Source organism: Paralichthys olivaceus, chromosome 2 (genome assembly GCF_024713975.1).
Source record: "Paralichthys olivaceus isolate ysfri-2021 chromosome 2, ASM2471397v2, whole genome shotgun sequence".
In the NCBI taxonomy this organism is placed as follows: Eukaryota; Metazoa; Chordata; class Actinopteri; order Pleuronectiformes; family Paralichthyidae; genus Paralichthys; species Paralichthys olivaceus.
The window spans coordinates 18725855-18742522 of NC_091094.1; the positions used below are offsets into that span (position 1 = coordinate 18725855).

General features: G+C 42.6%; 2 protein-coding genes across 2 annotated transcripts; one reads left to right on the top strand and one right to left on the bottom strand.

Annotated features, from left to right (window-relative positions):
* The first annotated feature begins 2697 nt into the window (after positions 1–2697).
* Positions 2698–10216, top strand: LOC109629330 (helicase SRCAP-like). The gene is made up of 3 exons (XM_020087026.2): positions 2698–3173; positions 5455–5696; positions 6455–10216. Exons 1-3 carry the CDS (start codon positions 2774–2776, stop codon positions 8021–8023), a joined length of 2211 nt encoding a protein of 736 aa, XP_019942585.2. The 5' UTR covers positions 2698–2773; the 3' UTR covers positions 8024–10216.
* Positions 10217–10903: 687 nt separating this feature from the next.
* On the bottom strand, positions 10904–15126 carry myl9b (myosin, light chain 9b, regulatory). Its single transcript, XM_020086999.2, has 4 exons — positions 14950–15126; positions 12632–12835; positions 11891–12052; positions 10904–11805 (listed from the first exon to the last, which is right to left on the bottom strand). The coding sequence occupies exons 2-4, from the start codon at positions 12813–12815 to the stop codon at positions 11630–11632; spliced, it is 522 nt and encodes a 173-aa protein (XP_019942558.1). The 5' UTR covers positions 12816–12835; positions 14950–15126; the 3' UTR covers positions 10904–11629.
* Between the last annotated feature and the right edge of the window lie 1542 nt (positions 15127–16668).

Sequence of the window (16668 nt, forward strand, 5' to 3'; positions counted from 1 at the left end):
CTTAAGGAGATGAAAGCAAGCTCATCTCAATCATTTTAACAAGACTTCTCCCTCCAATACACACACACACATCATCGGGACACACCTCGGTCTATTTCCTGGGTTGGGTTATACATGATCCAAACAGCTGCACTATCAGGAGAGAGGAGGGGGTGTTCACTGTAAAGCCATTGATTTGAGGGGTGATAATGGTCCCCTTATAGAGTTGATGGATTTGGCTTTTTAAAGTCAGCCATGACAATAGCATTTGCTGAAGCAGCAGTTTGTTTTGGTGAAGCCTTGTTTTCAATTTAAAACTTGTGTTCAGCTGTATTCTCTAAGGCGCTTTCTTTAGCCGCAGTAAAAAGTAGTTTTCTGGTTATGTTATTGTCCCTTAAATGTGAAGAAAAAGCAATAGTCTGTTAAACAAGAGGAGGAAAACGTCACACTTGTATACCTTTACTTTTCCCTCCACAAATAGTTTTGGCATCATCACATATTACGTATTGATTGTTTTTTTTCTTTGCCACTTTTTCTACATTCCAAGACAGACAAGAAGTTGCTCCACTGCGAGTGACAGACAAAAACAAACCCAGAGAAGAGAGTTTACCTCAGCTGGTTGAGCAGTGAATTCACTCCCACACACAGTCGTCCAGAGGCCTGCCTGCAAAAACACGAATGGGTCATTAGCATCTCTGCTTTGGTTTGCGGAGGCATAAACCTGGGGAAAGGGTGAGGGGCAGAATTTATCATATGATGTAGCAAAAAAAGTGTCTAGATCAAATATTTTATGGAGCAAGCACATATTTTAAACAATAAGATCTGTTCAGTATATTATTATATAAGCTGTGTGTATATCAGGGTTTGTGGGGGTTTAGAATAGAAGGGTTATTATGTTTGAGAATAAGTTTTGTGTGTGTGTGTGTGTGTGTCTTTCATAAAATGAGACTTTCTAGATTCACGTCGCTATACTCTGGTAACATTTAAAAATATATGTGCAATACTGAGTAAAAAAGGGTTCTTTGATATTAAGATGAAACTGATAATCTTGCATTTTCTTCCCCTCTCTTTGCTTCTTAAAGTTTTCCTTTGTAAATAAGAACAAACCCAGACTGAAAATCCTCCTCTTTTACAATGCTCTAGATCTATTTATACTGTTTCGAGGTTTATTCAAATGTGTAACGGAGAGACGCAACATTCAATAAAATGAACACAGCACTTTCTCAAAAAAAAAGTTATTTGCTTTCTGTCCTGTGGAAGCTGTTTGCACACTATCGGTTATCGTGAATGTGTTTTTTCTTTTTTAAAGATTATACTTCATACTGATTGTGATTACACTTTAATAGGTAACACAACATTTGTTCAACTTAAATTTACATTCACACACTTGATGTATTTAATTTTAACTGCAAGTCTGTGCTTCAGTCACACACACATGTATTTAGACCCAATACTTTAGTGCTACATTTTAATGATGCATCCCAGTTTTATATTATGATATCCAGCTTCATTCTAACATCACAACTAGCACTCATTCATTTTATTTTAAGAAATATCAGATGAAAGAATATTATGTGTACATGTGTTATCGGTATAAATATAAGAAAAATGTACACACATGCAAGTTTCACATTCTGATTTTTAAATCATGACTCATTTCCTAACGAATAATAGAAGAAAGTGTATTGTGTGTAAGTAAGGATTATGTGTACACATAATACACATGACACATAATACTTTGATATCCTCCAGTGGCTTCATTTTAAAATCATGACTAACTCTCATCAGGTTTGAGAGAAACTCCTGGAGACTTTCAATATTTTCCGTATATAGCATTTCTTTTTATTTTCGCAAAGGAACCTAAGAAATATAAGAAGGAGTACTGTGTCTATGTGTCAATACTTATACAGTTCTATTTAGATTACACAATACTTGCTCTACATTTTAACTGCATACTACAGTTTCATATCATCCTATCCTCAAGTGGCTTTATTCTTAAATCATGACTCATTCTCATTTGGTTTGAGGGAATCTTTCACTTTGACTATCCACAGCATCCCACACATAATAACAGAAATATTAGTAGGAGTATTATGTCTATGTGACTAAATATAAGCAATATTTAGACACAAACTACTTTATAGACTACACTAGTTCTACATTTTAATTGTATATTACAGTTTTATATTATAGTGGCTTTATTTTTTAATTTTGACTCACTCTTCTTTAGCTTGTGGGAAATTATTTGTATTTTCTTGAGAAATAATAGAACTAAAAAGAGTATTGTGTTCATCGAAATAGAAAAAAGATTTAGCAACAGAATATACAGAATACATTTGTTCTACGTTTTAACCGTATTTTGCCTTTAAATCACACTTTTGAGGATTCCCAACCTTCCCACCTTTGTTTTCAGTTGTCTCTGCCCACATGTTGTATCACCTGCAGTCTGCACATGTGCCGCCTCACAACAGAAATCACTTTAATAACTAAACATGTGGTGGATTCTCTCAGGAACGAGTCAGATGTGACGACCGCTCGACGTGTATGATTTACGTAACTAGAACATTTTGTTACGTAAAAGCCTGATCACACAATGTGGCGCTCACAGGAACAACCCGTGAGCCCGATCACACCGAGTCAACCACACCAACGCGATGCAACGAGTTAAAAGGTCCAATGTGAGGCGTTCACACAACAACATTAGTCTCAATGGCCGCACTATATTTTGAATGAAACGCTTCTCGCCGTCAGTCACAATGAGACGAGGCTCCTGTCTGCCCTGTGTGGCGGAGCGATGCGATTGGCTGACAGCGGCCCAGGGAGGAGGAATGGAGGGCAGGGATTGGCCGACGGCTATGGAGGAGGCGGGAGCACTTCAGCTGCGACTGTCAAGATTGGCAAAGAGCTGCTGCTGCTGCTGCTGCTGCAGGTAAAACACGAAGGAACAGAAAACACTCATGTCGTGCGATGGACGCGGAGTGTGCGGGGACCTGAAGCCTGGCTGTGTTGCGGGAGAACGACGAACGTGTTAGTGCGGGAAGAGCAAACCAAACAAACAAAAAGAAAAAGCGCAACACCGCGTGCGTCTGAAAGTGCCGCTGCGTCAACCATCGTCTCGGGCACGTTTTGTACGGAGCAACTTGGACAGCTGCGTGTTTCCAGCGCACAACAAAGAATGAAAGCATTCAAACGAGGTGAGCACACACACACACAAACACACACGTCGTGTTTTCGAATCACGCACACACGTTTCACTGCCCGCGACAACAATACGTGTCCGTCCGCCGCGGCGTCGCTGTTGGCTGTGCGTGGTGTTCGGGGCTTTGTGTGTTTGAATGTGGAGGGAGAGGAGAGCTAGCCTGCTAGTTATCTGAGGAGGAGGAGGAGGAGAGGAGGCATGGTGTCCATCTGGCGGAGAGAGGCTGAGCGACATGCGGGAGGCTGTGCGGTGCCTGTCTGGCTCCTTTGTGCGCTCCAGATGGCCAATTTAGCTCCTCTCCGGTTTGGTGCGTGTTTGAACGTAACATTTGGTTTTTATTTGTCGAAGCGGCCCCTCGTGTTTTTCTTGCGTGACGGCATCAACCCTCTGTAAAAAGTTTGGTGTCTGATGCGTGGAGAGTGTTGTTGTTAACGGTCACATTCAAAATCTGCAGCTGGGGCAGAGTTTTCAGACTCTGGAGGAACATGTGCTCTTCTCTTTCTCCCGCTGGAAAGCGTGGCTCAGGTTTATAGACGAGGTGTTTTGGTAAACAAGTTGTCCAGTTTGACAGTTCAGCCTCCGTGAAGCGACTCTGAGCTGTTGTGAGGTGACATCTGTCTGCAATCTGCCTCTGCTGCTTTTATCAGATCAGTCACATCCACTTTCAACCCCACGTTGGAGGGGTGCAGATGTTTTATTGCGCCAGATATAAATCCAGTGGAGGTGAGGCTGTGCAGCTCTGGCGTGGCCTACACAGAGACTGTCAAACTCCAACTGCGTCCAACAAACGGCTCACTTTGTTTGTGCAGTGTGTATTATATAAGATATGACAATTCTGCTCCAACTTTACAATTACACACTGTACAATAGATTACAATAGAATAAAACCATTAAGGATTAAGTCTAAACACATACAGAAAGTGAAAAGAAAACTATAAAGTGCATTTAGAGTAAATGCAGAACCAGTGCCTGGAAATAAAATGAATCACACGATACTTTAAACTGTTACTAAACTAAAAGGGCAATAGAAAGTGATAAAGTGCATAGGAGGGTATGACATTTAACATAATATGATGATAAACACCCAAGTTAGCTTAAACTTTCAAAAAATCTTTGTACTGCTACTGAAATCAGTGTATTTATCATTAATATGAAAGCTTTGTATGATATATAAATTGCTAAATCACATGACGAAATCAGTGAAGTGTGATGCACCAAGTTAAATGTCACTCAGGGTTAATTTTAGAAGAGGGGAAAAAAAGTCTCTTTTCTGATGTATTATAGTTTGTTTTCAAGTCATTCATTGGGAAGTTAAGTCAAATAATTTGTGGTATAAATGTCATAATGAGATCCCACTAATATCCATCTGACAAACTTGCCCAGCGCTAACACAGTAAATGTAGGCACTGGGAGAACTTTGCTAATTTACAGAAGTTGGGGGGGAATCCATTCAATTAAAATTAGCATTTGTATGTTTTGAGCCCCCCCACCACACAGACTCACTTTTCTAACTCAGTCTCGTACATGGCTCGTTGTAGAGGAATGCAGCATTGAAAAGATTTTGTCAACCGCTCCAGCAGTCTGGTCGTCAGAGCTGGCATGAGGTGAAAACGGCCTCCTCCTGCATGGTCAATAGATTCCTGGGCCACTGGCTACTGTGATGTTGATATGCACACAATCTCCTTTGTGGAGACAGGCGCTGCCCCGGGGGGTCAGGTTTCACCCAGCTCCAGAGAAAGACATTTACTGCATTCTGTGGCCCACCCCTGGGATCAGGCATGCTCCATTTTGAGGGGGAGATTCCCTCCAGTGGCCAAACGTGGATAGAAAAGGAGACGCACAACAAAGTTCAAACCTCAGAGCTGTTGTTGGAACATGTTCGGTTTGTACATGAAGCCCTGCTGTACCTCACTCTAAACTGGGGTGGACCTGGAGGTTAAAAACTAACCGACATTTGTGAGCTGAGAGCCAGAGCAGTTCAAACAACCTGTTTATATTTCTGACCAGCCTGAACTCACATGGCTTCTACCACTGTGAGGAAACAAGGCGGTACCCCTTTATTCTGAAAAGGTCCAGCTGAGCATATAGCTATTCAACCATATAATTATGTATATTCTTACATCTATACACCTCTTAATATATGAAAATGATGCCTCTCATATAACAAGCATATTTAATATAGTCAACTGTAGAAGTGGTCTGAAATGTTTTGATAAATGAGAACAGTTAGAGTTTTAGCAGTGAACATGACTAACGACCGGCCTCCTCTCCCTCAGCTCTGGAGGAAGAGCAGCGCCCGGAGCAGGAGCACTCCTCAGCCATGTCAGACAGTGATGACGGCTCCCCGCTCGACCTGTCAGGAAGGGGGCTCCTCGGGAAGCGCCGTCGCCGTGGCAACCTACCCAAGGAGGCGGTGCAGATTCTGCGGAGCTGGCTGTATGAGCACCGCTTCAACGCCTACCCGTCGGAGCAGGAGAAACTCAGCCTGTCAGGCCAGACCAACCTCTCGGTGCTGCAGGTGAGGAGCGGGTTTTCATTCATTCTTGTATTTATTTATTGTGTTTTCCAGCAGCACTCAGGAAGTAACACAGCATGGTGAAATGTATCTATAGGGTTAACTTGCTCATATATTTTCATTTATGATGAATTATAGAAATTCTTAAAATTGAATATTAATGCTCTCTCAAGTGAAACAGCAAAACAGTAATCACATGTTATTGCCACACTAAACTGGAGGACTCTTCCGTGCTTCCCTTTCACTTCATTGCATCACTAGTAAACATTTCCTCTTTCCGTGCAGGCCCACACAATCACCGCATTAGATAAAGTGAATTAGCCCATTACAAATCAGAATGAGGCAGCAGGACACTTTCTTGTTTTGTAGTCTGTTCACTGGAATGCCTTTGGCTGCCGTCTCTGTGGCTCAGCATATTTGAGCTCGGGCCCTCATTACTGCCAGCTTTCTGACGTCTGTCATCCTTCTCTTTCTTCACTGTTTGGGAGGCTTGTACCACTAGAGAGTGTTAAGTAAGGCCTCATCTCACGAATGGAGATGAAAAAGAAATTGTAGGTGGTTGTTGAAATCACAGGGCTCAGATCATTTTTAGATTCGGAATGGGTTGTTTTTATCTGGCTAATTGAGAGCAGACTGCAGCTGTCTCGTCATGAAACATAAAAATAGTAAATACAACACAGTGAAAATGGAAGCCTTCAAGTAAAAATGTCAGTTCTCAGAATCAGATCTGCTCATGCCAAACATTTTACCTCTTTCCACAGATATGCAACTGGTTCATCAACGCGCGTCGCCGCCTCCTCCCTGATCTGCTTCGCAAGGATGGGAAAGACCCAACCAAGTTCACCATCTCCAGAAAGGTTGGTGGTAAAAGCGAAGGCCACTCATCTAACGGAGGTGGCGCCAGCTCCCCCGAGAGAAACTCTTCCCCGAGTTCATCTCAACAGCGCCCGTCTGTCATCCGCTCCGCCCCCATGCTGGACCTCAGTCTTCTCGGGAGCACGGCGACAGCCATCCTGACAGGAGCAGGCTACCCGGGTAAAGAAGGATCAGTGCAGGCGCTCTTGAGGCTGGACACACAAAGTTTGCTGAGGGAAGCAGAGGAGCAAGGGGTTAATCCTGCTTGTCTCACCAGCACAACAATGGCAGCTAGCCCCACCAGTGGCCTCTTCAACACGCCTCCCCCGACACCCCCTGAGCTGTTCCCCACTCAGGACTTCAGCGACTTGAGGCTCCTAGTGGACGCAGCTCTACAGAGGGCAGCGGAGCAAGAGAACCTGAAGAGGCTCCAGGAGAGCCAGAGCAAACCTTCAGAGGCTGTAAAGACCGAACCAGTGGAAGCACAGTGCAGTGCCTATAGCAGCGACATGGGCCCCACGCCGCCTCCAGAAGACAGCCAACAGGTCATGGAAGCCTCCAGAGCTCAGAGTCTCATGGAAAAGGCGATGGCAGTTCCTGTGTCTGCTGTAACTTCAGGCAAGACTCCAGTGGCTCAATCCCCAGCAGCTCCTGTACTAGTTCCAGCTTCTGTCTTGGTCTCAGCCCCAAGGCTGTCTCCTCTCCCCATGAATAAAGTCATCTGGAGCCCCTTGGACAAGGACACAGCTAAAGCCTCCAGCCCAAGCCAGCCTCAGCTCATCCCGGCCCATCTGCCAACCTTAGTCCCACTGTCGGCTTCTGTTTTTGGACAGCTGGATTCTCAGAAAGCAGCGGCTGCTCCGTCATCAGCTCCAACCTCAAGCTTAGCTCCAGCTCCACTGCCCACTTCTATTAGCGCGGCAGTGCCGGCTACAAGCCCAGTCTCTGTGCCATCACCAGTCCTCTTCCCAACAAGTTCCACCTCTGTCGTGGCTTCACATCCAACTGTAGCGCTTGTTCCTACTGCTCCTGCCGCAGCCATTACCTCTCTCACATCCCCCAGAGGAGTCCCACTTTACCTGCCATTCCACAAATCCCCTCTAATCCCCGTCACAGTTCCGAGTCTATCAACCATCTCAACCTCAGCATCGTCTCGCGCCCCTTCTCCCCCCACAGTCTCTGCCTCTGCCCAGGCTTCAGTTCATGTCCCAGCCTCAGCCCCAACGTCCTCCACCTCTCCAACGATCAAACCTCTCGCAGGCCTCATCTCGCAGCTCTCTCCTCCTCTTCAGCCCTCTTCCACTATCGGCATTAGTAGTAATACCCAAAGGAATTCAGCAGTGGCACCCAGTGTGTGGAGCATGGTCCACACTGACACCAGGCAACCCACTTCTCTTCAGGTGGTAAAGACCCCTATCACTGCAGCGTGGGGCCCCCAGCACAGTCTGCACACAGTGAGTGAAACTGTTAACTAGCGCTGGGACTGGACAGGAACCTTTTTGTATTTCTGCAGAGGACGCTGGACAACACTGTATATATGAGAATGTATCTTCTTCATCACCAGTCCTTTTTTGACATTTGAACCTGTGCCTGCAGGACACACAGCAATGAAGTGAAGTGTCGAACATGAGGTTTTTTTTAGAGACGTGCTGTTTCAAGCAGCTTTTATTGTTTTAATATGCTGTTCTTGATGGACGCTGTTGCGGCGCCATTTCTCTCCAGTGCAGAGTTAATGTACTGTGCAAAGTTTTTGATGCCATTTTCAAAACAACTTTCCAAGTTCCTATTCATGAACAAGGAGCAAAATATCCCGTAATTGTACAAAATTTAAATCGGTGTAATTATCAGCACCAGCACAGTTGGCCTCTTCAGTAACAGTACTTGACTTTGATGAATGTACAAAAGGCACTGACATCGATGGCTGAGCTGCCTTTCACCCATTCCCCAGCCAGGATACAAAGGACGACGATACAGCAACAACTTTATTTTCCTCAGTAGCTGTGCAATTCAGATTTAGTCTGTTCTTAATCCACTACATTTCCCGATGAGCAGAACAGAAATTGATTGGACTGCAGCAATTTTGACTGACTCACCTTAATGTGTCTGTGTCCATGTCTCCATCTTCCTGTTTTTGTTTAGATAGCTGAGGGGATTCATCGACGCTCATGATTTGTCATTTGAACCACTCAACAAGCATCACGTCTGTCTGTGTCGTGTCAGTTCTAAACGTTTATTCAGCCAAACACAGTAGTATTTTCTCTATTTGTTTAAAGCATATCTGTCACTTGCATGTGTGACCTTGCTCAGCTTGCAAGGATTGTTGTTGTTGGGAGGGGGGGGCTGTGAGTATAGGACATAGGGGAGAAGGTCACATTGGATCTGTTACACAAATCAATTTCTGCAGAGAGGTGAGCAGCTCTGGTGATCCAATGGAATCGAGCTGTCACGGCTCCTGAAATGAAATGGCACACTCGCTGTGAGCTGTGGCACCTTTTTATCTTTTAACGTTGGATCCTCTCATTTAGAAGGAAAGACAAATTATACATATTCCACTGTCGCCACTCAAACCTCGGATGTCTTAATAGCGCTATAGCAAATGTAGCAGACGTACTAAAGTAGCTGATGTGATTTACTTCTTATTTCCAGGAAGGTTCAGCAGCATACATGTGTAGTATTTTTCAGTCATTCCTTTTTTTCTCCACCTGTTTAGAAATGGGTTCTGTTGTTCTAATCATTCCTGAAGCTGTAGTTTCTATGAAACTGTCTTAGCATAAACCACAGCATATGACTGAATTCCGGCTGTAGGTCTATTAGCGATAGCATCGTGTGGAATAATCAGGTTCCCATGGGAATAATACTGTAGCAGAAATACCATGTTTACCAGAGTCTCTGAGCCTTTGTTTGGTTCAAACGGTTACATTTAGCATGTGCACGGACCCAACATCTAATGTGAGGTCGTTATACTGCTGAGGACTGACCCCAGCAAATCTCTCCATCTTCTTGTTCATGGCAGATGTGGAAACTTTTGTTTTGTACTTGGTCTTCTCACTGCCAGTTATCATCTGTACATGTCAGTGGAGGGTTTTTTCTTTGTTGTTACAGGTACCAGACTGATGTGCATTTATACCTCAATTTACACAGGTCATGTCAGGTTTGGGTCTTATGAGTTATATGTTGTTGGAGCATAGTCATGATAATAAGTATTACAGTAATATTTTTGTTATTCATTCTAAATCATGCCACTGTGACGACACCTGATCAGTTGTGATACTGGAATGGAAAAGGCTGGCTAAAAGTTAGGGAGGCCAGTTTTATACAGTTATTGTTTATTTTGGGTTTTAGGCGCAAACCAATGCTCCAATCAGAGCCGACAATGTATTGATGCATGTAAATATTTTTTTTTTGTATGTATTGGCATGATCTTTATCTCAAACTGTGTAGTGTCTTTTCAGCCAGATGCATTCCAAAATGTTTTTTCAAGTTCATGTTGTTAGTCATGACTGACGGTCGGACCGACTGGCTGCTGTGCCTTAATACGACTGAGGGATAATCCCCATGTCCCCATTTTTTTTATATATATAAAAAGATAGTCGTGCAATATATGCCTTAAAGTTTAAATGTGTGTTTTGTATAAGCATTTCAAAGAATAAAAGTTCAGTTTTTCATAATTGGTGTATCCTGTCAGTCTATTGTTGCATTGGTAAGATAGTAATTTGTTAGAATAATCATACTTCTCATGACTGAGTGTAAAATGGTGTTTCGAGGATTATTCTCTACCATGATATTTAACTATTTATTTTATGGGGATTATTGGGAAGTTTAAATCATTCTGGGGCTCTGTTATTCTTTCATATCATATAGGTATTAAATTGCATTCTTTATTATCTTAAAAAGTCTTAAATTGAATTTGTGGAAACCTGCAGAAACCCAGAGAGAAATGCCTCAGATTTGAAACCACTGCTTTGAAGTAAATTGAAGCCAAGTACTTTAAATTATCAAGTGATCTCACTTGAAATGTAAACAAAGCCATATAAAATGTATCATATTTTGTTGGACACAGACCTTATTGAGGGTTTACCTACGATTCAGTTATTGTCACCGAGATATGAAAATAATCTTGCAGGAATTAATATTTAGTTGGTGTTTATTAAGCCATCATTGTGAGGTGATATAACTGAGAAGAAAAACTTTTGATAATTTATCCAGGTGGGTGCTTTTATGCTCTGGTATATCTGGCTTTGAATTACAAAGGGCTACAAATTAGAAATGCACTAATGGTGTTTTAAGCCAGTGAATTTAATAAAATGACTTGAATGACAATGACTCAAAAACACTCATGTTCACTTTATGCGGTCAATGGTATGAACAAACTTACTTTATTAGCCTGAGCAATATCAAGACTTAATTTCCTTCAAACAGCACAGACATACCTGATCCTTCAACAAATACACACAACCAGCTGATGGGAGAGAATTATAAGTTTACACTAAAAGCTCGAGTAACCATTTCATCAAGTGGACATACTCGCCACTTTTGATTGTCAAAAAAATTATAAACACAAATATAATAATCATTTTATCCATTTCCAACATACTGGGACACACTTGTAACAGAGAAGGAGATTTTGTTGCAGTGCAGGTGTGGTAGCTAATTGGCAGGAAGAGGTAAACATGGCTGGTACTGCATGTAGCACTGAATCCGGCAGTCCAAGCAGCCCCCGCACCCACTGACTGTCTGACCACGTTCCCTCCAACAGGTCAGAGCAGCTGTCAGTCAATGTGGATGAAGCTGCAGTCAAGACGCATATGCTGTGATACACCTGTCCTTCAGGGATAAAAACCTTCAATGACGATTAAAAAATGAAAAGTGGTGTATTGCAAAATATTTGAATCCCAAGTTCCTACCTTTCAGAAACGTGTAGATGTAATAAAAGGCATCACGTTTAACTTCTAACATTTATATTTCTACATGGTTTCCTATTCAATTTATCTAAAACCTACAAGGTGCACAAAGGTAGAAGCTGGGGATTGACTTGTGGTGTATTATGCGTGCGGGGGCCTGAGGCAGTCGTTTCCTCCCTTCTACTCGTCATCCTTGTCTTTGGCGCCGTGTTTCAGGATGCGGGTGAACTCTGCATAGTTGAAGTTGCCCTTCTTGTCGATGGGGGCCTCACGGAACAGCTCGTCCACCTCTTCGTCTGTGAAGCGGTCACCCATGGTGGTCAGCAGCTCTCTCAGATGGTCCTCATGGATCACACCTAATGGAGGCAAATAACTTTACTGAAGTTGAATAAACATTGACAGTCCCATCTGTGCATATAATAATTTTGGTTATATTCTCACCAGATCCCTCCTCATCGAAGCAGGCGAAGGCGTTGCGGATGACGTCCTCTGGGTCGGTTCCATTGAGCCTCTCTCCAAACATGGTAAGGAACATGGTGAAGTTGATTGGTCCTGGTGCTTCACTCATCATCCCCTCCAGGTATTCATCAGAGGGGTTCTTACCTGAGGACAAACAACACGGTTACAGCAACCTACGTTTTGTTGGGACTATGCAATATTCTCTATGTCACTGTGCATTCTTCCTTCTTCTGCAAAGTTGGTAAACATCAAAATCAAATTTGAAGTAGAAGATCCTACATTTCCCACAATACATAGCATCTTTTGCAGACTCCCCACCATATAGATGGAGGATATGACTGCTCCCAAGAGTGAAGCCAAAGCATCTCAATTGCCACCTGCTGGCTAAATGCAGTATAGATCATCAACCCCACCTCCTTCATGTTAGTAGAAAAAAATCTAAGTACATGAGAAATAGGTTAACCTCATGGATGGTTTAGTCATTTAGCTAGTTCGTATAACACTGGTGTTTGTTCAAGTCTTAATTTTCCAGTCAATTTGGTTTTAATCATTTATTTGATTATATAAAAACGGCGTGAAATGTCATGATTGACAGGTGAGGATGAATCGTGATTGTAATGCAGGCTAGCTGCCCCTTTAAAAACCAGCTGTGCTTTTCTGCTTTTGAACCTCAGGTTTACTCTTGTAGCCATAATAACTCATCCTGAGCACAAAGCTGTTTACCCAGAGAGGCCAGCATGTCGTGCAGATCCTCCTTGTCAATGAAACCGTCTCTGTTCTGGTCGATCATGTTGAACGCCTCTTTGAACTCCTGGATCTGAGACTGGTCGAACATGGCGAACACGTTGGAGGTGGCCCTCTGGGGGCGCTTCTTGGTGGTCTTTCCCTTGGCACGCTTGCTAGACATGGTGGCGGTTGGATCTGGGCCTGTGCACATTCAAGAGACATGATTCAGAGGTTAGATAAGACTGTGCTGAGGCTGTACTACTAATGGTAGCATGACTTTCAGCATCCATTTGAAAGGGGGAGCTTAATTTGATGTATATTTTGGCTAAAAACTGGAGAACTGCTTCCATTACACCCTTTTATCTTCTCTCTTTCATCTGCCGCAAGCAAGAGAATCTTCTTCTCCTGCTTCCTCTCAAGAGAGAGTCACATGCTCCCTGATCGTTGGTATAGTGATGGGTGTGAAAACGACATGTCCCCACGGTGCACACTGCAGCTAACTTCAGCTCCTTCCAGAATTAGACCTGTCATTCACGTCTGCAAGGTATTGTCATTCGTGTGTGTGCATGTGCATGTGTGTGTGTTTGTGACTCTTTGATTGTGTTATACCCAGTGGGGAATAGCAGACAGAGGACAGGTTGGACAGACAGGAGGGAGGGAGGGGGTGAATGTGTTTGATGAATCACACAGAGGTGTGACATCATGCCATGAGCAGCACTGAGGTGATGGGAATATACTGTACGAGCTACCAGCTCCCAATTACATCATTTCTCAGGTGAAGAGCATGTTTGCCTATCTTGCCTACCTACTTTCCTCCTGTGATCTCAATTGAAGCAACAATCTCATTTTTATGGTCAATGCAAAGCAGTTTGACAAGGGTTGTGTCCAGAGTTCTAAAATGTACTATATTTATTCTAACTGTAATATTACAGTATATTCTCAATGGATATCTAATCTATCAAGAGTAGTTTTAACTCCCCCAAAATAGATGTGTATGTTTAGGTTGTCAGCAGCAGTTCCTTTCTCTCACTATAAACACATCTTTCATTTCATTCCACTACTGTTTGGCTGATCTTTCTCTCTACGTGCCAGAAATAGGGACAAACATGGAAGGTGTGTGCTGCTGGCTCGCAGCCTCTCCCATTCTCCATCTCACAGTCACTGAGGAAGCTGGAAAACAAACAGCCTCTGCAGCTCATATATTTAAGGTTTCAGGAACAGAGGACTTCCTCCACAGTTGATCCTGCAGTTGATTGAGTGCAAAATTTAAATGAACTAGCTCCATGTGTAAACAGTTCAAGACAATGGATTTTAGTTATCTCTACTAAACATTCTTGTTTAGCTGTTGCAAGCAATCAATCTGAAAGATTCTTAGACGAAAGGGATTAATTCACAACTGACATTTTCAAGGTGCAAAAAAACAAAATCAGATATCCTGTCCCAGTGACTGTAGCAACAGAGCCAGTCATCAATGATTCACAACCAACTATTTTTGATCCCAGCGACGTAATCATCTGGCTGACATGCCTCAGCTTGGCTCGTACTAACAACTCTATTTGTTCCTTGGCCAACACAGTTCCCCTGTCCCCTTCTTATCCCACTGATGACAGAGCTTCTCTGTTTCTCTGTCCAGCTAGGACACACACACACACACACACACACACACACACACACACACACACACACACACACACACACACACACACACACACACACACACTGGTATCACCAAACAGTCAGACTGTTATCATCCCTCACTCATCGAGGTCTTGCAGATCATCACTACTGTGGTGACGACTAAGAAGGCTGACGGTTCAGGAATTCCAAAAACAAACAGAGTGAAGTGCAAGTTAAGCTCTCACTGTCTATAAAAAGACATCAGAGGAGTGTGTGTATGAGTGTGTGGGTGTGTATTCTGTGTGCATGCATGTGTGTTAAAGAGAATGTAAAGTGAGACAGGTCTAAATGGGTCAGCTGCATTCAGAAATTCCTCTGTCTAATGTGCCATAGTGATGAGATGGAAGTAAACACATGTGGGCATAGAGTGGATCTAAGGTGCACATGCGCCACAGGTCTCTCTTCGCCTTCATCAACGGATGAAAAAGGTCTGTTGTAGCTTATCAGGTTCTGTTCATCAAAGCTGCACTTCAGAGGCTCTCTGTAACTTTGTCCTCTCTTTCATCCTCAGCACTGACAGTTGAGCATTGTACTCCTGGACTCACAGAAATCCCAGTCTCCTTAAAAGTCATCAAACTATAAACATTTAAAATCTATTCATACAACCTGGTGGTTTAAAAAGCAGCTGTCTTCCTCACCTTTGCTTCAGGTACAAGTCTTTGGGAGTCCTTCAAACTCCTTTTGTCTGGGTCGGACACAGCAGAGGAAGGGAGGCAGGCAGTCCTACTGAAAAGTTTGTTTAAAGAATCAGACTCCTGGTGGGTTACTCCCCTTTCCACCCCAGCCAATGGAGAGGCTGGTCGGTCCCATACAAAGACATCCCAGTCCAGGCCATTTCTCCATACAAGGCAAAAGAATGCACAGGCTGCAGGCTGCTACTGCCACAGACTATGCCTGGGATGTTTGGGAAAAGGCAGAAATGACAGGAACTACGATAAGGCTGCCTTATTTAGAGAAAAGGGCCTAAACATTTAGAGGACGCTCTGTACGGCTGGAGTGTGGAAACATGGGGGAGAGAGTTGTGAGCAGATGCAGAGCAGTTTTGAAAGGCAGCTGCAAGACTATGGCTTTCCTTAAATAGGCAGTCTGGCTGTGCCATCACTGAGGCCTTAATGTGCAGGGAACACCTTAATTTATGTCATGGAGGCAACATCTGGTTTGTGGTGGCTCAGAGTTTTTCACATTAAACACAAAGGGGAAAACCTTGTAGACATTTTAAATAAGTGTTTCCTGTTTGGGCAGCTTACTCTGACCAAGCTGTGTTTTCATGTTCATAATATGTATTTCATGTCCATAGTTGGGCAGTGCATAATGTATGTTGTTGGAGGCATGTACAGCTCTTGGGTTGGATATCTTTAATTGTAAATTATACATTTAATTTTAACAACCCTTTCTATTTTTGAGCTTCACAATGATCCTTTAGGGACCTTATTTAATAGTAAAATTACTATTTAGGATTTTCATTGTTGCTGTATGTTGATGGTGATCAGATATTTTGATAAAGATACTTTCTGCATATTTAAGATTTGATAAACTGAATGCTACATTCACTACCTCATCTCCATGTTTGTGTCTTTCATCTGTTAATCTTTATATTGAGTGTTTCCAGCAATATTTAAAAATGTATTTTTATGTTTTCACTTTAAACAGTGCATTGTCTGTTTTTATTTGTTTAACATTCCGCATATTCATATGGTAGTAAATATTCAGAGCAGTAAAAGATGACTTTCTCTGACTGGGATTAAATGATAGAAAAACAGAAGATGAATAAAATAATTCAAGCAAGAGAAACATTAACGGCTCTCTATGCAGGTGCAGTGACGCCACCCACTGGCCCAAACTAAGTATTGTTTCTGAAACACTGAAAACCCTTCAATGAATGATGATGAGGACAAAAAAATAATGTTGAAGGGCTATGAAATTATTTATACATACAGGCGCACCCAAGTATCCTACTGTCCTTTAAAATATAACATAATTTAAAATGTAAAAGCAAGTGAAGATATCAGAGTATTGAAGCCAATATAAACACGGATTTAAAGATAATTAACTAAAGCTATACAAAGATCTTACCTGCACACAGAAGGAACAGAGACTTTCATTACTGTGTGGATTTTGTGCTGGTTTTTGTAAAACGCTTAAGGTTAAACATTAGTCGTCAGTTTCAGGGGTTTGTCACTGATTTAGTTCAAGTGAGAGGTCACTTCTAACAGGTTTATGATTCTATGAATCGCTAAACATCATAACGTTATTACGTAGCTGATGAATTTTCCAGTGGAAGTTAAAAACCTGAGGAATTTTAGCGTCTATTTCTTATTTGTTATTGTCTTAAGTAATAAAGTTAGAGGCGGGACCTG

Coding starts and splice junctions, on each gene's coding strand:
- LOC109629330 (XM_020087026.2), top strand. CDS start 2,774: ATGCGATTGGCTGACAGCGGCCCAGGGAGGAGGAATGGAGGGCAGGGA. Junction 3,174..5,454: donor AATGAAAGCATTCAAACGAG/GTGAGCACACAC, acceptor CCTCTCCCTCAG/CTCTGGAGGAAGAGCAGCGC. Junction 5,697..6,454: donor CCAACCTCTCGGTGCTGCAG/GTGAGGAGCGGG, acceptor CTCTTTCCACAG/ATATGCAACTGGTTCATCAA.
- myl9b (XM_020086999.2), bottom strand. CDS start 12,815: ATGTCTAGCAAGCGTGCCAAGGGAAAGACCACCAAGAAGCGCCCCCAG. Junction 12,053..12,631: donor CGACATGCTGGCCTCTCTGG/GTAAACAGCTTT, acceptor GTTTGTCCTCAG/GTAAGAACCCCTCTGATGAA. Junction 11,806..11,890: donor CTTCGATGAGGAGGGATCTG/GTGAGAATATAA, acceptor TGCCTCCATTAG/GTGTGATCCATGAGGACCAT.